The 22,359-nt window shown below is 38.8% G+C and overlaps 1 protein-coding gene across 10 annotated transcripts in view; it reads left to right on the plus strand.

Annotated features, from left to right (window-relative positions):
- Pam (peptidylglycine alpha-amidating monooxygenase) overlaps positions 1 to 22,359 on the plus strand; it is a 275,438-nt gene that overhangs the window by 172,272 nt on the left and 80,807 nt on the right. For all 10 annotated transcript variants that reach the window (XM_036173733.1, XM_036173738.1, XM_036173737.1 and 7 more), the window contains exon 7: positions 1,123 to 1,206. In XM_036173733.1, coding sequence (XP_036029626.1) covers positions 1,123 to 1,206 — 84 coding nt within the window. The remainder of the gene's footprint in view (positions 1 to 1,122; positions 1,207 to 22,359) is intronic.

Raw genomic sequence — 22,359 nt, forward strand, 5'->3', positions numbered from 1 at the left:
GTAGCTGACCACTTTTTCTCACCTCTTTAGTAAGTAGTTTGCTCTCAAAACAGTTTGGCTTGGATTAGAAAATAATCAGGTATACCTCCAGCCACCTTTGGCCCGAGGCACATGGGCTCTTGACAGCAAGAACATTTTGTGAGCCAAAAGAGCACTAGAAATTAAATAAATTGCTGTTTCAGCAACAGTATTTTTTTTTTTAAGTCCTGGAACCTAGGTGTTTAATGCAATGCCAAACCTAGCTGGCTTTCTGACTTTACCTGTAAACTGTGGATAGTTTCTGACCTCTGAGGGAATGGCCAGACTCTCTCTTACTGCCTAAATGCTTTAGAATATTAAAGAGGGTGCACAATTCTGTCATGGAATATGTGTGCTGTGGTAGGAAGATGGTTTTCAGATGCTCATATCTGCCCTCACTCCCTAGCTCACTAATTGAACTCTACTTTGCATTGCTTCACATCCTCAAGAATTCTCCCTGCACGTTGCCATGTACCCACCAACAGGCCTAAGCATCATAGAAGGTCTGTCACGGGTGTGTTGACATTTTGAGAGCAGATGCATTTCCTCTGCCTGTGAATCATATGTCTGTATTTTTTAAACACATCATTAACGAACTCCATATAATTAGTAAAGGCATTCCCAGACACCTGGATTGTGTGTTAGCAACTGGTTTCCTCTGTGTCACTTTTAAGACACTGTCTTATTATGGGAGGGGAAGTAGTCACTCTGAAATACTTACAAGGTTCTATTTCCTATCATCAGTTAGAAAATGTAAATCGTTATGTATTTATTAAACAGAAATAGAATCTTTTCATATGTTTGTTAAATGGCTAAGAGGGACAGAATTTTGTCCCCCTGCTTCTTTCAGAATGAGTGGTCTGTTTGGTTAAAGGACCAGAGACCACTCTGGTTCTACACTGGGAACTATAAGAGATTCTGTTAGAGTTCTGCCTGAACATTCTGGCCAATGCGGTTTCTTTCATCTTCTCTATGCTAAGTTTATGTGGTGTAAGTCATTTTGTTCCCTGAGGACTTCTTGACCAGCAGCACAAAATTACTACTCGAATGCATTTGAGCATCAATTCGTATAATAACAGTTTGCCTTGTTTTGTAACGATTTAGGTGTTGGATTCAGAGTTGGAGGAGAGACTGGAAGTAAATACTTTGTCCTTCAAGTTCACTATGGGGATATTAGTGCTTTTCGAGGTAAGTTTTGAAATGTTGGAACTGCTGAGCAGAATGTTTAATACTTTACTACTTAAACTAGGTGTGGTAACATCCATGTCATAAAATGAAGAATTGCCCATATACTCTGCCAAGCAGAGATAACTGCCGTTAGTTGCTTTAATTTGCATCCACTGACGGAAAGGCTTTGTTTTTTAAAAGTTATATCCACAATGCAAACTTCCATCCTACTGTGCTTTTATGCCTACCAGAAGTGTCACTCAGACCAGTCAATGCTGTTAGAAAGCCTAGAAAGGACCTAATGGCTTAGTGACTTTCCTATGAGCAAGCTGCAAGGAGGGTCAACAGATTCTGCAAACCATCTCCAAACTGCTGTATTTCATGTATAACCGACACATGCACTCCTCCGTTGTCCACTGCACTGAGGTACTGGTCTCAGTCACTGGTTAACATGCTAAATCACCCTACACAAGTTGCTCTACCTGTGCTCACTTTGCACTTCATTAAAACGCCCCTTCTTCTGTCACAGAGCCATCAATGTGACTAATGAGTTCTGTTTCCAAGGCAACCAATTTGGTGCTTCTTATTTGCTCTTTGGCTTATAGCCAAATGACAACTATGTTTTGAATCTGTGCTCTTGGTTCCATGAGATTGTAAATAGTAACAGAGTTCTCATTGGCTTATTGGCTGGTTTCCTGTCCTAGGCTGACATCCTTCCTCCAGAATTCTGTACTGTGATATGTCTAATAACTGACCAGACACATTTTCTTCTTCAAACACAGTTGATTTCCATCCAGTAACAATTTCTAGAAGTGGGTGTCTGTCTGTACCTATGAAATACACTCTAGAACAGCGGTTCTCAACCTTCCTAGTGCTGGGACTCATTAATACAGTTCCTCATGAAGTGATGACCCCCAACCATAAATAACTTTCGTTGCCACGCCATAATTGTAGTTTTGCTACTGTTATGAATTGTAATGTAAATATCTGATATTTAGAGTATCTGATATGCGACCCCTGTGAAAGGGCCTTGTGACCCAAAGGGGTCATAACCCACAGACTGAGAACCATGGCCCCAGAGCTCTTCCTGAGAGGTCCCCATGTGGTGGCAAGACTCCAGAGATTCTCAGCCCTCAGAACTGGAGCACTGTATTATCTTCCTCTAGAAAATATATTGAAAAGAATAATTTTATGTAAGTGAAAACTTTTAATTAGACATATGATCAATTAAGCAAGAACCCACAGACCAATATACAAACCTAACATACAGATAAAATTTGTGTTATTAAAAAAATAAAACTCCAGTTATAACAAAGTAGTTTTTCATCTCTGCACCATAACCTACTCATAAATTGTCAGCAATTGGGATTGCTGAGACAAGGTTTTGCTGAAAGCAAAGGAACTGTGTTTGGGTTTGAGGAACAAAGCCAGAAACAGTTTGCTCTGGAATGCTGCATCTGGCATCAGATGAGCAGGCAGCTTCTGGTGCTGCCTCTGAAACAGTGATGGAAGTCTTGTGTTGGAAATGGCAAGCAGGCTGTCCCTGAGTCCCACAGCCAGACCAGCTCCGCACACCCACATACAAACAAACCAGATTCCCTTTCCCTCTGCGAGACATTGAAATTTGCTGTCAACATAATTCCTCATAGATTTTTCTAGAACTCCTGACAGAGGCTGACCACATTCCTCAGAGATTTAAATAGGCACGGATGTTTGAAAAACATAATGCATTCATAATTTAATTTTTCACTGATGACTCATTTTGCAATTTGTGTTAATATTAAGGTAATAATGTACTGATACTTTAATATATAAGCATGTAATTATTCTTACTGTAAGACACAGAGGAGAAATTTTATTTTCTGACTTTTCTGCCTTCTAGACTAGTTTTTCCAAATGAAGCTATATTTAAAAAAAAATAGAAAGACAGCTAGCATTACTATTCAGAGAGCTCACCATACCATAAAATAGTATATCTGATATAGTATTACTCTGATAGAAAAGTGTAAAGAATAATTCACATAATTCATTCAGTGCCAGTAGGTACTATCTTATCCCTTAAGTGTCTCGTGGTACAGAACATTAGGTGAGCACATGAGAGAGTATCAAATCTCATTGAAATAATGAAACAGACATTTTACATTTATGGAATTGGGGATGGATAGGAATTGAATTATAAAACTCAAGATTACCAAACTTGGGTAAGCCTCGTACAGTTTGGGAGGCTTTATAAATCAATATATTGTTTTGAAAAGCAATTTTTCCTTTTCATAAAAATTTATCACTTAATAATAAAAGTTTTCTAAATGAAGAGACTTTGTTTTTAAAATGAGTTAAGATGAAAAAATAGACAATTAGCAAAACAAAAGTAAACAGGAACATTTAAACAGATATACATTTAAATATATATATACACACTTAGGTATGCTTATGTGTGTAAGAAGATGGTAAGGAAGAAAGAAGAAAGGAAAGAGCTGATGAGCAAGAAAGAGATGTGTCATCATTTCCTTTTAAAATGATATCGCTGTCTTTACAATACCGTTGTCATTCAAACACACTTCATGGGGTTACTCCTTCAGTATCTGCCAGTGAGTGCACTCTGCTGCACTCACACCACCTGATAACAGGTTCCTTTCTGAATGGATGGGCTCAGGCCTGCATGAATTCCTAGAGGAGCTATTTATGTTGAAACAGGTTCTGTGCAGACTTCATGCTTCCCTTCATAAACAGTTACAGAGGAGAAAACAGCATCATCTATGTATGCACTAATTATGTGTGTTGCGTGTGAGTAGCTGGGCACAGAAGTGCATGAACACATGCAATGTCACTGCTTTGATATCAATGTCAGTGAAGATTTGAACTTTATGACTTAAAAACTAGGGATGGTATTTTACGTATTTAAGTTGTACATCAAGAAGAGTATGGCACTCTAAGGAAATTCCTGTTTCCTCCTAAAAGTGGGGAGATACTTGGCTTATGCAAGTAAGCATTCTTTTCCATTTACAGAATGGACGTTTTAAAAAAAGAACAAACCTCACCAGGTGGGAGGCAGAGCCAGGTGGATTTCTGTGAATTCAAGGCCAGCCTGGTGTGAATTCCAGGAAAGGCGCAAAGCTACACAGAGAAACCCTGTCTTGAAAAACCAAAAAAAAAAAAAAAAAAAAAAAAAAAAACCACAATGATGGTAAAGAACCTTCTTAAACTTGGGGGACCGTGATGGACAGTCAGAGACTGTCCCACAGCCAGAAACTCTTGAACTGTGATCTCTAGCAGTAGGGAAAAGATGGGGTTTTTTGAGATTGTATGAGAGGCTTGTTTGCTTTGTTTTGTAAATTGCCACCAAATGTGAAGCTGTAAGAGCTTCATCAAAAATCATTTGGCTTTTTTAAGCGCCAGTCACTGGCAGGCCTGTGCCATCGCAGGGTGCTTCCCTTCCTGCCAGCCAGAGTTTACTCTAGCAGAAGCACAAACACAGAAGGATTGTGTGCACAGGAAGTCGTAGGTGAGTGTGCCATTTAAGGAGGCTGCAGAGAAACAGAGGCATCCAATCCAGATCCACCCAGGGTGAAGAGGTGCAGTCTGGAGGAGGAGGCTTCTGAGGTGGAACCTGAGGCAGGTTCGGACAGCTGAGGCTTTCAGATGGGAGGTCCGGGAGGGAAGATAACTTTCAGACAAAGGCAAAAACCCTGTTCAGATGCGTAAGAGTGAAACAGGCCCCCATGCACAACAAACTCTTGGTATTATGACATTACCAGAGAAAGAAGAAGTGGAAAGCAATTAGAAAAGATGCATTGGAGAGCAGTGACCCTGGTAAGACTCGGATCTGAGAGCACTTCCTCCAGAATCATAGTCTCGGTTTGTTATGCTGGCCAGTTTCATGCTTGAGCGTGCAGAAAAGCTACCAACCCTGTAAGCCGGTGGACTGAGGAAACCAGGATGGGGGATTGGGAAAGCCAGAATGATGTATTAAATGTACACTGATTAATTATTCACAAATTAAATTTCAAGGGAAACTGCATATAGTCTAATTGAAAATGATAGCCTTTTATAGGTAATGCGTGGCTCAGAGTTTAATGACTCTAAAACCAGACAGCCTAATAATGGCGCATGCTCATTTTATTACCTTTACCCAGCATGTAGACAACTCTTTGCCCTCTTCATCTATAAAATGCGACCAGACAGCTCACATAGAGTTCTCTGATGAGTGTTCACTAAATACTAGCTGCCTTCATTGTGGTCCATATAAACAAGTAAATATTCCTAAGTGAATCTTTTCTCATAACTGTCTGTCCTAGAAAAGGGATATTTGCTATTTTTCTTTTTTTTAAAATAAATTTTATTTTTCTTTCTGTTTTGTTTTTTTTGTTTTTTGAGACAGGGTTGCTCTATGTAGCTTTGTGCCTTTCCTGGAACTCACTTGGTAGCTCAGGCTGGCCTCGAACTCACAGAGATCCGCCTGGCTGTGCCTCCCAAGTGCTGGGATTAAAGGTGTGCGCCACCACCGCCCGATATTTGCTATTTTTCAAGAGTCTTGGAGTTTAGACACAGAGCATGTATGTTTGTGTCCATCAGTGTGGTAAGAAGTGTTCTGGTTTTGTGACGTTTCCTGTTTCCATACTGTCATCATCATCACAAACCTGAAAATAAACCTACATTTCCTACCTTCCAGCATGTTCCTGAGAGTGTAGATGTAGGTTCATTTTCCTGAGAGTGAGTTAATACTTAGATTCTAAATTAAGTAAAGTAAACCTAGAAGTCTTAATTTTTTTAAGCTTGATGTGAATTCAAAAATAATTTAATTTCTAAATTTCTGAATTATATTAGTAAAATCGGGTCATAAAATTTTAGTACAAGCCCTTTGGGAATGGTCATTTTTAAATAGCAACATTTTCCAGAAAGCTAATGTTTCGGCCCATTAAGTAGTATAAAGCACTTTAGATAAGGGCTCCAGAGATGGCTCAGCAGTTAGGAGGCCATGCTGCTCTTGCAGATACCCACAGATCAGTTTCCAGCACCCACATCAGGCAGTTATCGCTGCCTGTAACTCTAACTCCCACAGCATCTTCCGAGTTCCACAGGCACCTGTTCGTGTGCACATCCACACACAGAGAAACACACATAAAAACATAATTAAAATAATAAAATCTCTAAGTTGGCTAGAAGTCATCACAGAGTATTTGTTGTGCCTATGAAGTTGTAAGAAGTGATGTGTTACATTCGTGTTATGTAAGTGCCAACATGAAGCAGATGGGCAATAAATGTTAATCCAAAATCTCCTTATGCCCTCCACACTTTGCTCCATGATTTTGGTGTACCACACTAAACCCTGATTCTTGTTCTTTGATAGGACATAGGCTTCTGCCATGTAACGGGACATATTGCCCATATCTACCTGCTTTTCTGTACTCTCTGTGGCTTCATTTGTTGTCTAGCTACCACATTCAGCTTATTTCATTTCAAATGAGGCAAAAGTGAAAAGAAAAGTTTGTCCTCATGTAATGTCCTGTCAAATAGAAGTACACGCAAATAAAAAATTACACATAATAATGTAACCAAGTAAACCAGGGGACTGAAAAACTGACATGATCATGCCTGCTTTAAATTTTTAAAAATATAATCTGTCTGTGCATGGATAGATGCATATGGTTGCAGGTGCCTTTGGATGCCAGAAGAGAGTATCAGGTCCCCGGGATCTGAAGTTGAAGGAAGCTGTGAGGCTCTCAACATCCTGGGAACCAAACTCTAGTCTTCAGCAAGAGCAGCATGTGCTGTTATGCACTCAGCCCTCTCTCTGAGCCCCAGTCCCATGTGCGGTAGATGCTTTTTAACCTCCAAGACTGATTTTCTATAACGGTCCTTCTCCCATATTCTAATTTTGTGCTTTAGATTTGGACTCCTGGCACCCAGGTTTCATTTTATTTAGTTTCTCTGTGAATGCACAGATAACTAAGTGGGAATCTTTGCAGGGAGCTGTTTGTATGAAATCGTGGCAACAAGAATGTCTGGATTTCTCCTTGCTCTCCAGCTTTGTTCTTCCCTGCCAATAATCCATCTCGCTGTGGTTTCTCCTTCTCTTAGCCTCAGACGATTGCATGTTCCCAGACATAGGGTCAGCAGGCCCACACATGCATATATGCACACAGGATGCTGTTTGGCTGCACCGAAGGAGCAGAGCAAGCCTGTGGGAATGGTAGGAACGGCAGCATGAAGTGAAACAGGATTTAGGAGGAATTGCCATTCCACTGGTTGCAGCCTTCTCCAGCTCTTACAAGGCTGCGGCCACAGGGGTATTGGGGAAAAGCTTTGAAATTGTGAGCCCAGGGGGAAAAAAATCCCTTGCTAATGCATTTTTGAACAAGATAGAGCAGAGATCAGTGGCAGGGCAGCTGCACTTAAAATGATTGCATTCCAGCGTAAAGCAGACTCTTCACTTGAATGTGTGTGAGTGCTCCCAACTCTCTGATGTCTAAGTGCCAAGTTGGTGGGAAACTGGATCAAAGATTGCTCTCCATTGATTCCTCTGCTGTCTCCCCTGGTCTCTACAAGCCGTTTCCACCTGTATATGCTTTCCTGCAGTATACACCAAGCCTGTTTTTACTCATTCCTCTGCAAAGTGAGTGCTGCTGTGGGTCCTAGTATTTAAACTGGGTCCTTTTGGATCATTTTTGATGACTTAACTTATTTTAAAATCTCCCTTGGAGGCTGGTAAAATCACGTAGCAGGTGAGTTTAATGCCTTGGCCCCACATGGTGGAAAAGAAAAGTGACTACTACAGATTATCCTCTCACATTATCACTATCATGATGAGCCAGTACACACACACACACACACACACACACACACACACACACACACACACACACACACACACACACACACACACACACACACACACACACACACACACACACACACACACACTCACACACACTCACACACACACACAGACACACACTCACACTCACACACACACACTCACACACACACACACCACACACACAGACACCCACAGAGACACACACACACACACACTCACACACACACACACACACACACACACACACTCACACACACTCACACACACACACACACACACACACACACACGGTGGAGTGGGTAGGAGGGAAGAGGAAAAGAAAGAGAACAGAACTCTTTGGCACTGCAGTTTAAAGAATATTCTGTCATGCAGGAGCATGAAGTTCTTGTCTCTGTTAGAGTTGTTTAAGTTCTTTTTTTTTTCTGCAGTGAATAATGTTAAGAAATATTTGAGGGTAGATATCTAGAAATGCTGTTTTGAATCACTGAGTGTTTAAACCTTAAGAGATTCCACCAAATTATCCAACAAATCACTTTTTACAATTTACAATCCACAAAGCAAACTCATTTCCTTATCTACACTCAATATTTTAGTGCTCCATTTTTATGGTGTTTTTTTAAATGAAAGAACTACTATAATGTCTCATTAAAAGAATTAGAATGAGCTAGAAGATCCTAATAGAGTCACCTCTAAAGTGCATTATCAAGCTCAAAGAGAATCTAATCTAAGGACTATTTACATAATATTCCTTTGTTGAGAATAAAAATTTGTTCATCATACTAGACCTACTGGATGCTATATACAATCAGGCATGGGGTGTGGTGTTCTGACACAGTCTTGCATGTTTACAAGAGCAAACAGGTAATACTCTTTTAAATATACAGCCATCATTCTTTTTTTAAAGAAAGCAGTTAGTATTGCTAATTTAACACCTTATTGTTATTTTACTAGTAGCCCTACACATTTACATCTGTTATGTCTGTGTGATAGAAACACTCAAACCATTTTGCTCATTTCTTCTTAACTCTGTGTTCAGTGTTGTTGTGTTGGTGATGGGAAATCAGCCATACTGTAAACATTTACACCATGGAAGCTGAAGAATTCTTCATGTCAATCTTTTATAATACTGGAATTTATTTTTTACTTGTTTGTTTTGCCTTTTGCTTAGAGCAAGTAAAATACTATGAAGATTATGGTGAATGACTAAAATAAATAAAAAGAACTATTATTATGATATCCTGATTTCCAGGGACAGTAATGACTTTGTTATGATTAAGGAACAAATGCAGTTCCAACACATATTACCTCAATAAACAAAACAAAAATCAGTTGATATTCTAGATGTAACTACACATTGCCCACTTACAGCCACAGACCAGATATGAAAATGTTTAGAAAAGCCCATTGAAAGAATTTGTGAGGCTCAACTGTCTCTATGGTATTTAAAATAAAGCATAGCATATATTTTATCAGTTTTTATAAGTTGTATGCTACATATTTTGCAAATAAAACCTACAGTAAATATATATTCACATGTGCATATTTTTGCCATAGAGCCTATACATTACAGTACACCAGTAGATCCAGGAAAATGACATTTTAACAAACTTCCCAGATGATTTTTATGCCAACTAGATTTTAACAACAGGAGCTCAGATACTGCTAGTAAAGATTGAAGTCAGTTTTTTTTTTTTTTTTTTTTTTCCTTACAATACAGGTGTGTCAAGGCAATCTCCTGGGCTTGGGACATGAGCAGAATAATTTTCATTTACCAAAATACGTTTAATTAAATCTCAATTCTCTTAAGAAAAGAGGAACTTTGAAAGAAGAAAGTGCATTTAATTACTGTCTGGTTCTTCCCTCGCTTTCCTTAGAAATTTGAATGTTAATTTATTTTTATTCTCAACGTTTACCCTAAATTTGAACTTCGGATTTCAGAATACTGTGAGAAAAGCCACTACAGGGCATATGTGACATTCATGGAGATCCCCCTCCTTGTTTTACACCCATGTATGGGGACAGAGACGTCCTGCTTCACACCTAATCAAGTCCAACATTTTGAAGCTTTATTTATTTTTACTTTCTGTGTAAGTGTGAGTGCCTGCTTGTGTGTATTTGCACCAAGTGCATGACTGGTGAGTGCAAAACAGAGCAGCAGTTCCCTTAGAACTGTAGTGACAGGCAGTTGAGAGTCCCCCATGGGAACTGAACCTGGCTCCTGTGGAAGAACAATAAGTATTCTAAAACACCAAGCCATCTCTCCAGCCCCAAGGCAAGTCTTTTGAAGAACTGGCCAAAATAAGTTAGAACCCTCCATCTTGATGACATTTAAAAACTTTCACGTGAAATAAATGAGTGACAGATGAGACATAAAGAAACCAGGACATGAGCTCAAAGAAAGCAATGGTGGTCCAGAAGGTAACATTCTACCTGCGGAAAGACTCTTAGGTCTTTAAAGATGACCTGAGAATGCTGTGTCAAAGTAGAGATTCACTTCTCTTCAGAAAAGAAAGTAGTTAAACCAGGAGGTTTTACATGTTGTGGACTAATTCATTTTTAAAGCATTTTTCGTTTTGTTTTGTTTTGTTTTTTTAAAAAATCAGAGACTGGGAACAGGTAATCGAATGAGGAGATGGAGTAGGAGGAATTACCAGCCCAGCCCTTCCAGCTCACAGCAATGAACATGAGTGTGAAAAAGGTTAGGTTTGGCCCAGGGTATTACAGCTGCGTGTTCATGCTATTGACACTGGGATAATTGAATTTGTGCTGTGCTGCTCATTTTCATGTGTGCCACAGTTCGTGCCCTAACTATGTAAGGCAAGTGTTGTAACAGGCAGTGTTTAGAAGAGCCCTTTAAGCTATAATTTCCTAGACACCTGAACTCATGAGCAACGTGGAATATGAGTAAAGATCAGCATAGTGTAGTTCACTTCATTTGTGCCTTTTTTTTTTTTTTTTTTTTTTTTTTTGAGCGTGGAATAGTCTGTTTCCCTTATCCTTGGGGTCATTTCTACATTAGGTTATTTGATAATCCCACTAGTTTCAAGAGACTCGAGATCAAATCTTCTTCCCGTTTTTCTGTGGCCTTGACTAAACACATGTGGCTTGACATGAGCCCTGCGAATGATTTAGGACTGTCCAGTACCTCTGAAATGATCGAAACGAAGCCTATTATCCCTCAGCATGTTTTCTTCTTGCCAATGTCTCCTTAGAAATCGGAGTCCCATGATTCACTACATCCCTGCATTTCAACTTGGGTAATCCTCTCCATTATGAAAGACTAAATGGTCCTTATTCATCTCACTCATTCCATTGGATAACTGTACTGTTTATTTTCAGTACCCTTCAATACACGCGTTTCATGGCCAGACGAAGGTTTTCATTCCTGTAGTTATGTTTTCATTCATGTAGTTATGTAAAACACCGCAGATTGTCTCAAAGACTGCGTTCTGAATGTAGTGCATGGATTCTAAGGAAAAGCAGTTTGGCATAGAACACTACAGTGTTTAATTTAAGTGATCTTTGTCTTGGGGGCAGGAAGAACCTTTCTGAATGCACTTCAGCTTTCCAAGCTTTATAGTTATGTGTGGTTTTGCTTGTTTTCAGAATGCCTATGCTTTGCCTTCATTGACCCTATCGCAGCTTTTTCCTTACATATTTATAGTTATTAATCCCATTTTTCTTTAGTCGTATGGCCTTTAGTCATTTATTACCTGTATAGCATGCATGTGGTGGTCTGAGGACATCTTAGAGAAGTTGCTTCTCTCCATGTAGGGTGCAGAGATTAAAGTTAGGTCATGAGGCTTGGTGCCAGGTACCCTTGCTTACTGAATCCTCTCACTAGCCCCAAACTCCCTTTTTTAAGGTGATCAAAACCTTGGAAATAATACCAGTCACCTAATTGGTTCCATTTATATTGGAAATGGCATTTTGTTTTTAACCCTTCCTAGTAACTGTTTGGAAAGCCACCAGGAAGAGAAAAACTTACCCGTGGGTTGACTCATGTAAACTTAGAGCCTATGCTTCAGTTTCAAGAGCCCTGATCCATGCTTGCAGTGGTGACCGGGGTGTTCTTTCCACTGAGCACACATGCTCTGGCCGGCGTGTGATGCTGCACGTGGTCTTCTGTTTCCTTGCCCAAATTCTAAGCTTTCATGGAAGAGAAGGAAGTCATTTGGGAGAAGCACAAGGTACACTCACTCCATTTCCCATTTACTCCTAATTCCTTTATGCTGCTAGTTAACAAACCTGTTTCCCCTCTGAAAGCAAGAGAGCACCCTAAATCAATATGACAGTAAAACATGTGAGGACAGCAAACGGCAGTACCAAGAAGTATCTACAGAATGGTCTTTAAGGAAAATAAGCCCAAACCTTCCTCAGAAAACACCCTTCTGGCAGTTTCTCTCCTTTCATATTCCTCCATCTTCCGAAGCTTTCAAGAACTTTCCTTCCTCTAAAGTTAATTACGAATATGGGGAGAGCTTGTTGAGAGATAGGGGGCCATGTGAGAAAGGAGAGTGTTTTGTTCTGCCATTTGCGACTCTGTAGAATTGTTATTAATCAGTCTTTAAAAAGCAATTACTCAAGTCCGGTTGTTCTTTGTTTTAAAAATGCCACCAGTAATTTTGTTCTGATCTTTTAAAATTTGAAGTTCTGTGATGGCTTCTGGAAATATAAAATTTCCTATTTTCAAAATAGGATGGGGTGATTTTCTGACTTCCCTTTGTTTATCATTCCTAACCATGCAGATTAATCAAAAGTATTAGAACACATTGTTGCATGAAATAGTTAAAAATTGCAAAGGGCAGGAAAGATTAAACTTTTTTATATACTACTAGGGATGCCCCTAAGATGATTCAAAAAATTGAAAATAGAGCATTTGGTATGAGAAATAGATTTCAAAATTTTCAGTTTTATATTTCAGATCTTATGTAAAAGGATGTTCTTGATGCTATCTCTTCAAGTCACTTTGAGTGTATGACCTGTTTGATCAAGGTCCATCTCCCTGGTTCCTCCCAGCCTTTTCTCATGCTTTCTGGTCTCAGTGGGAAGGACAAATGATAATTGAGAAGGTTCCAAAAGAAACTCATAATGACATTTAAAAGATGAATATATGACACATAATAAAACAGCAATAAAAACGTGAAAAGTGATTGATAGGACATTTGGGAGGGTCTGGAAGGGAAAGGAAAAAAATTATAGCCAAGAATTATTTAATGCTGTCCAACAAAAACTACTGAATCTAGAGAACAAGCTGGCTGTGAATATGTCTGGTATTAGCCACAGGATGTCTTCTTCAGTATAAATACATGTTTAAATATGGGACTTGTACAATATAGAAATTTTAAATCTAATGCCCCTGGAAGGAGAAAAAAACAAAGTTTTCTTTCTCTATCTTGACTCAAGTGCTGCTGCTGCTGCTGCTGGTGTGTGTGTGTGTGTGTGTGTGTGTGTGTAACTCTTGTATATGTACCATTTGATTTGAATGTTTGTGTGTTTGTTTATTATAGTTTAATAAGGAGGGTTTTTTTTTTTTTCTTTCTTCTTTTTTTTTTTAAAGATTTATTTATTTATTATGTATACAGTGTTCTGTCTGCATATATCTCTGCAGGCCAGAAGAGGGCACCAGATCTTATTACAGGTGGTTGTGAGCCACCATGTGGTTGCTGGGAATTGAACCCTGGACCTTTGGAAGAGCAAACAGTGCTCTTAACCTCTGAGCCATCTCTCCAGCCCAGGAGGTTTTTTTAAGGCATTTAAAATTGCATGACATTTTAAAATTGAATTTATCTAGCATTGGTAGTTTGTCTTCGTTTTTACTTCTGTAGATGGATGACTCAAACAGGTTCATAATTCTAAGAGAGAAAAAAGAAGTGTAAGTTGATGTTTTTTCTGCTGTGGATTCCTTTCTTGTTTTCAGTCCTAGAAGGTAATAACACGGCGAGACTCTGACTGTAGTATACCCACACACACCCTCCAATCACCGCCATTGTAAGAGTAGGTGGTGAGCTTTCCTGCCTTCCATTGGATCTCTTAGGAAAACACAGGCCATCGTTTCTAAAAGTTGTCTTCTTGAAGGTTGGATAAACGCATTTTCTCTTCCTTGCCATGAGACAAATGGAAGCTAATAATTTCTATTCCCATAGCAGTGAATACAAAATCAAAAGAGGCAAACTCACTCCAGTGGCAACTTCAAAGGGACTTCCTTTTTGAAGTTCATAGCTCTCATTTATTTAGTGCTGAAGCTGTCTGCTCAGCCTGCCTTCTATGGCCTCAGGAACCCTCTGCATAGCCTGGACCACATGGTAACAGTGTCAGTATTTCCATCATATTTCACTGAGCAGGTATGCCTATGCCATGACAATTGAAGGCATCAGTGCCTTGTTCTGGGGGTGGTACTCTAGGAATGTGCTTTCAAGGGTACAGAAATTATTTAGGGGAGATTTGATGACTCAGGTTATTGTTTTGAAGAAATAAAAACTTAAAAACTAAAAAGTTAAATTGTAATGATTTCGTTAGATGATTATCTTTGTTTCCTGCACAGTATTAAGAGTATTTTTTGTTTTGTTTTGTTGCTTTTTCATTATGAAACTGGGGTTCATTGAGATGCCTTTCCCCTGAGTAAGCAAAGGGCCTGATCTTGTGCATTCTCAGTAGTTTTTCTCTCCTGTTGGCCTCTTATATCTGTGCCTAGGTCTCAGCAGCAGAATTTCAATTGCACAGAAATAACCTCTATAATAGACCAGTACAAAGTAGCAGTACAAAAATATCTTTTTAAAAAATGGCCCTATTGACAGCACTCTGTTCCAATGCCAAGTAAACTGGCTGTGCTGGGTGTGTTAAGAGACCTCACCATTTTCCAAAGGGATTTTCAAAGGAATTTTCATTTATGAAATCCCAAATAATCTCCTATTTCTAATAACCTTGGGAGGTATGCTTTTGTCTCAGGAAATCTTCACCTGTCCCACTAATTCAACATTACTAATTTAGAACAAAGAACCATAAGATACAGATCAAAACAACATAACAGACTTAAAATATTTATGTATTGTTATTTGTACTCGCTGTGACACCTTTGATTCATTTTTGTTTGTATGTTCAAGACAGAAAAGGATTCTTTATATTCAGAACCTTTTTGGGAGGGAAGGAGGGAGATTAGACATGATAGAGTTTGGAACTATTTGCTTTCTAACACAAGTCTTATTGTAAAAGACGTCACCTCTTTGTTTTTCTAACATTTGATAGTGGTCCTCACCTTGTTTTTCCATAGCTCTTTAAGGAAAGTATCCATTATCCAAACTGTGGCTTAAGAGAGTAGAAAACAGAAATGCTTCCTCACTTTCCTTCCCTTCCAAAGAGAGTGTAGGGAATTGAAATCTGTTGTACTGTCTTTCTGAAGGACTTTCTAATTAGTGAGATATAGTTTATAACAATACCCTGGCTCCCTAAGGATCTATGGTTGACCTATTCTTTTATTGAAACAGGAAACAAGCAGGACGAGATGAGCTCATGGAAGGAGGGCTATCTCTAGAGGGAAAACTAGGAGAGGCCAACAGACTTCTAAGAACCTGAGATGGAATGGGATATTGTCATGCATTACTCTACATGCTTACTTTACTGCTTAGCTATGAATCCAAGCAGGAATGGCAAGCTATTATTAGAAAAGCGAGCTAAATAGTTTGGGATGGATAACCTCATATCCCATGCATGCACTTCCCATTAAGAATCCAGCTTCCTGCTTAAGTGGATGTCTTTAAGTAGTACTGGCTACTTATCCATTCTAACTGGAGCCCTTTATCTTTGCTTCGAGATATTTCATTTTAAAAAAATGCCTTGAAAATCTCTAAGAAATAGAGATTTCCTTTTGGAAATATGTTTATTAAACATTAACATTGGATAATTAATTTAATATCCAAGTTTGTTACCAGTTACTTGAATTCCTTGAACAACATTCACTCTCTGAAGCGTCTTTTTTTCCCCTTTAACTAAAAAGCAAGAGTTTAAATTCATCTTCTCCAGGGTCTCTTTCAACTCTGAATTCTATGAGTCTATATAGTTGATAAAATACCTTGCTGTGGTTATCCATCTCTGGCTAGACATAGGAGAGTGATTTCTCATCAAAAGCAAGCTGGGAGCCTTATGAAGTGGTCACCCAGCTTTCATGCTCAAGATTTGATTCTGATGGAATGCTGATTTTGAGCCTCCTTTGGGCTCTGGAACTACTCTGTCTTCCACTGCTGGACCACATTTTAGGAGTGGTGTTAACCATTAGCACCGTGGTGTTGTCCTGGGCATTATTAAACTTGGTTATGGCATGTGTCCTTTTTAAAATTGTATTTCAACTTTTCCACTGCATTCACTATTACTAAAGCCTTTTATATGCACATATAACATTAAAATAAAATAGGACATAATGAACTACCCTCAATGCCGTCTGCTATCTAGTAAATGAGCTATCCTCCCTATATTCTGAAATCCATTAGCGTACACTGGTTCCCTCAGTGAAAAAAAAATTGACAAAATATTCCTTTACCATGAATGTCTTACATTCAATTCTTTGTAAATATGGAGCACAATTAAAGATCAGGTGTTAATCATTATATATCTTAGAGAGAAAGAGAGGGAGAGAGAGAGAAACTTAAAGACCATCTCAATGAAGGGAATAATTCACTTTTCAGTAAGCATACTGAAATACCTCAAAAGAATGACATTCAAGACTATTGCATGAATCCCAGTTGAAATCATAAATTCAGCACCAGCAAAACTGGCCTGAATATATTTTGCAGATATGGGGTTTTATTGGACTGACTTATAGTCCAGAATCCAAAACACAGTTGGCCTCAGATTTAGTCAGGAGGAGTGTTGTATTAGTAAAAGTAAGTGGTCTTGAAACAGCACGTTGGCATATTGTGATCTTCAGTCTCATGGCTTCTAATCCAGAAATTTTAGTTTAACTGGACCATGCCTTTTTCTTACCAAACTTTCTTTACTTCACTGATGACTGTTTCTACCTAGTTATAACTTTTCTGAGAACATCTGTATTCAATATCTTTAACAACAAATTTCAAGTGTAATTAAGATATATATTTATTTATTCTATGTGTATGTGTGTGTTCTTGAGTGTATGGATACACCACGTGCATTCAGGAACCTGTGAAGGTAGGAAAGGGGCCTATAATTACCTGGAACTGGAGTTACAGGAAACTGTGAGCTGCCATGTGGGTACTGGGAATGGAACCCAAGTCATCTGTGTGAAAGCTGTACATGCTTTTAACTGCTGAACCATCTCCCCAGCCCTGAAATTCCTCTTTGAAGAGGCATCTCTTCCTTTTTTAATATCCCCATATTATTTTCTTATCCTTCTTCCTGTAATAAGTTAGAGAAGTTTGGAATGCCTCTGTTTCTTCCATCTAAAAAAATTCCAGATTTGTAACTTTGAAAATATATTTCCTCAAACTAAAGCATTTTTATTGTACCTCCCCCCCCCCCAAAAAAAAGCAATAAAATGGGCTAGAAAGATGGCTTAGTGGTTAAGAGCACTGGCTGCTCTTCTAGAGAAGCCAGGTTCATATACCCAGCACCCACATGGCAGCTCACAATCATCTCTGATGCCCTCTTCTGGCCTCCTTGGGCACCAGGCATGCACATAGTGTACAGATAAACACTTATACATATAAAATAACACATGTACCTAAGTTCACCCAAAGCTCCAAACTGCATGCCAACTTCTTTACTCAGCCCTTCTGGGCACTAGAGTGTTTTAGAGGTAAAAATATTGCTCATTAAGACTAATCTACCAAGAATTAATCTTCTAGATCACACTCATATTCGATGAGAGGACTAGCATCATAAAAAAAAAAAAAGCATCAGTTTTAAAGTTCTAAACTTGGCTGTAGAGCTTCATGACTAAAATAGGCCAAGCCCAACTTTCTCTCCAACAAAACTGCTGTGTGGGAATGCACAGCATTCATGCTGAATGTGTCAGAGGAACAGTTCTCTTCTGCCTTTCAGTCACATAAATTCCCTGCTATAATCTCAGAGCATTTTAGTTTTATATTTACTTCTACTCCCCAAAAAGCATTGGGGTCTTTTTTTTTCTTTTGTCCTGAGTTAACTTTTCCATCGATGCCTCTTCCCTCTGTATTCTCACATTCTAGTCCCAGAATGAGGCTGTCCAAAGAGTTTTCATCCAGTATGTGCTTTGATATGCCAAATTCCTTTTCTATGCATGTTTTAACTCTTTCGATTCCTACTTCAGTTTCTTTTAGTTTTATTCAGTAAAGTATCAGCAGTCATTGTGGTGCTTTGTTACAGTAAACCTTTTTCAAGTGCTTCCCGTTTTAATGGTAGTGTATATCTGAGGCAGATGGCACCTATAACCTAGTGAAATGAAATGAAATTCATTTTTGTGTAGGTTAATTATCTTGGGGCCTGGTGGTCCAAGCCCTGTGAGTTACAGCAGAAGGGCAGTCAACATCAGGGCACACTGCATGCCATCAGTGAAATATACAAAGCTATCTGGCTTATGAGTTTACCAGAAGATCGGGATAGAGGTTATGAAAATAATAATGAATCACTGTGGCAAGGGCTGTGTTGAGTTGAAAGGTCATGTTCATTGCACCAAACACTGGGACTGAAACAAAAGTTGCCTTCTTCCACCGGAACTGCTATGGGTCTGGAGTACGCCCCTCTTCCCTGATTGATGGGGTTCAGGTTGTTCCCTCTAGGACTCTCATGTGTGAATATGCAAGCATGTGGGGTCTTTAGATCAAGCTGCAGAAAAATATGCTGGTAGAGGTCAGAATCACTTCTACTAATAAAATTCAGTTTTGCAATAACGAATAGCAAGAAACATCAGCAATGCCCAAAATATATGTAAATATGTTTTAGAAGTATTTACTTTGAAACAGCTTTAGAATTTGTTCAACTAAATATTGTTAGGATAGATATTTATCCATTACATAAAACAAAATCAGCACCATTCTTTTTCATCAAATTTCATATACTTTTAGTTTAGCATACAAAATAATGGGTTTCTCATTGACATTTTCACACACACATATATACATACACACATATATATCATATATATAGTTGTATTTCATTCATATTCATTTTCCTGCCACCTCTCCCAACTTTTTCTCCCTTATCCCTGGTCCCCATGTTCCTCCCAGATGGGTCCCCTTCTGTGCCTGTGCGTGCGTGCATGCGTGTGTGCGTGCGTGCGTGCGTGCGTGTGTGTGTGTGTGTGTGTGTGTGCACGTACACACGTGTGAATTCTGCATATGAGAGACTTTGCATGTGAGAGAAGATGTGGATATTTTCACTTTCTTCCTATTACTGTCTTGCTCCCTCCCTCCCTCCCCTTTCCTCACCGTCCCTTTCTACTTTCATGCATAGAGTGCATACATTTATAAACAAAGTACAATGTTTAAGGGTCCACATTTGCAATTCTGCCAAACCCAATTAAGATTTAAGAAAATTATAGATAACCTAAAGAATTACCCATAATTTAAAGATTATGCTGTATGCACACATTCTTAAAATGCTGTGATTGAGACAAACTTAATGGGAAGGAATTATTTTTGCTACTGATCAGCAACAATAGAGGATAGTTTTGAAGTGTTTTACTTTGTTAATTTTCCTTTTATACGTTCAGATTTCTGGAGCTTTTTGTAAAACAGGCAAAGGTTTTTACCCTGGGTCTATGCAACAGCCTGATCCAATGCAAGATTTACATTCTTCAAGATAAGACTTGGACTCACTATCTGGGCTTTCCCTGAAAGCCTCTGTGGAGCAAAAATGCTAAGGGCGCATTGTGTTTTCTCCAGGATGTTATTTCTCACTTTCTGATCAGATCTGGTGCTATTTTATAACTACTGGATAATGCCTTTCGTGTCTTTACAGGGTATTATATTTATAATTATCATATTTGTAATGAAAAGCTGTAAACAAAAACACAGGAGCTGGCAAGATAAGTCAGGAGGTCAAAAAGTGCTTGTTGCACACACTTGGGAGACATGAGTTTGACTCCTAGATACCACATAAGGTAAAGGAAAGAGTCAACTCTGCAAAGTTGTCCTCTGATCTCTACATGGCCGCTGTGGTTCAAATGTACTCCTCTCCACATACACATCATATGCCCACGCACAATAGCAATACATATTAATGTTTTAAAATATAAGACATTTAATTTGGAAAAAAAAAACTTTGATAAGGAGATGATAAACATCCTTAAAATTTGCTTCTAATTGATGAGCTTTCAGAGAAGCTACTAAATTTGGACACCTCTAATACACACTTTAGAAAGACTATGCATCGTTTTATTATACTTGGCAAGAGCTATGTGGCAAGATGCCATGAGTAACATTCCTGATACTCTTATTTGGTGGCAGGTTTGGTTTTAAAGCTAAAACTTTTGTATGTGTGTTCTTTGAAACAACTTGCAGAATTTTGTTCAACTAATTATTTTTGGTTCTTAAATGTCTGTATAATTTTCAGCATTAAAATTTTTTAAGTCATGGTACAGATGATCAGCCAATTTTGTAATAAAAATCAAACTATGATTTACTTAATGATTTCAGGCACAATGCAAGGAAAGTACAGAAGACAGTTCAAAATACATATTGTACTTGTTGCTTGTGTTTGCACTGAATAGGAGGCAAAGGTGTTCCCCCAAATGGTGTGATTAAAATGGACACTACTGGGGGAGGGGTGTTGCTCAGTGTTTCTCAGTGACAGAGTACCAGCCTACTACATGCAAGACCTTAGCTTCCATACCCAGTGCCACAAACCAACCAACCAACCACCAAGAACTGTTAGACTTGACATTCAGTAGTCAGTGATAATGCTTACGTGCCAGGTCCTTGCTATGGGGGCACTTTACATGTCCCTGTCACTTGCTACATGGCTTTTTTGCACACAGCATAAAACCAAGACTCTGAACCCACCATGCACACACTGTGAACTCTTGACATCAAGCCTTGCTGTCACCTGACAGCCTGTGTTTTACTGGGACTTTTTGACACTGGCCCTCCTGTCCCACAAGCCTACCCAGTCCTTCTGAAGCCTTTTGATCTCTTTCTTCCAGACCTTGTGGTTACACCATTCACTCAGGTCTTGACGCAGGGTACTCTTCTATGGACCAAGCTCGCATTGTCTTATCGAGTGCATTTTATAGCCATTTGGTATTTTGTTTTTCTCTACCTCTTCTTCTCCACTGTGTCTGTTAAAGAGCAGGAAAACAGTGAATACTTTCTTCCACTGACTGCTGGCTACAGCATAGGGCTAAGTTGTACTCGTTGCTCAGTGTTAATTGAATGAGGAAGATTGTCATTTCTTAAAATAACCTTTAAGCTCAATAGAATTTTCATGCACATGGAAAATGCTTCCTGCAATTATCTAAGCTAATTAGGTGAGTCCCTAGAGTCTGGGGTTCATCTGATGTGAGTGGAGGTCTACTTTAACAGTTCTCTGTCAATCACCATGGATACTCCCATGTTCCTCGATGAGATCATCAACTAATCATCTCAAAAGTAGCACAGGCTAGGCATATTTATTAAGTTGCATGTAGCTCATACAAGAAAGTCTGTTCTCAAAAGTCAGTATTCTTATAAAATAAATGAAGGAATAATACTTATTTATCAGTTCTATTTTTAAAAACATGGACAAAGCTTAAGACATGCCTGTGTTCATTATTCAGTATTATTATTTATCTCCTCACTCCTCAACCTCTCTCTAAACTCTCGTTTTTTTGTCAGTTGAAAATATAATTTTTCATACACTATATCCAGATTATTCTCCCCTCCCTTTTCTTCAAGACCCTCCCCACCTCACATACCACAAGCCAGACTCTTTCTTACTCTTCTCATTAGAAAAATAAGATTAAAAATAAAAACAAACTTGTAGATGAGAAGGCAAATAAATGAACAAGAAAAAAAGAGCCAAAGAGAAAGCACAAGAAACACATATCCTGAGATATTCACATTCACACACAGAGAAATCCCATATAAACATAAAACTTCAAAAATACCACTGACTTAGTTTTGTGTTGGCCATCAGCTGTTGTGCATGGGGCCTGCCCTTAAGTGTGGTTTGTATACCCAATGGGCCTCCATTGGAGAAAATTAAATGTCCCTTTGCAAGCTGTTAAACAGTTGAAGATTGCTTCTGGGTTGGGGATGTGAGCTTGTGTCCACTCTTGCTTTCTGTTCTGGGACCTGATCTGGCTTAGACCCACAGGGCCCTATGTATAATGCCACAGTCTGTCAATTCATATGTGCATCAGTCCTGTTGTGTCTAGAAGGCCTTGTTTACTTGGTGTCATCCATCCCCCCTGGTGCTTACAATCCTTCTGC

Source organism: Onychomys torridus, chromosome 23, assembly GCF_903995425.1.
Source record: "Onychomys torridus chromosome 23, mOncTor1.1, whole genome shotgun sequence".
NCBI classification, from domain to species: domain Eukaryota; kingdom Metazoa; phylum Chordata; class Mammalia; order Rodentia; family Cricetidae; genus Onychomys; species Onychomys torridus.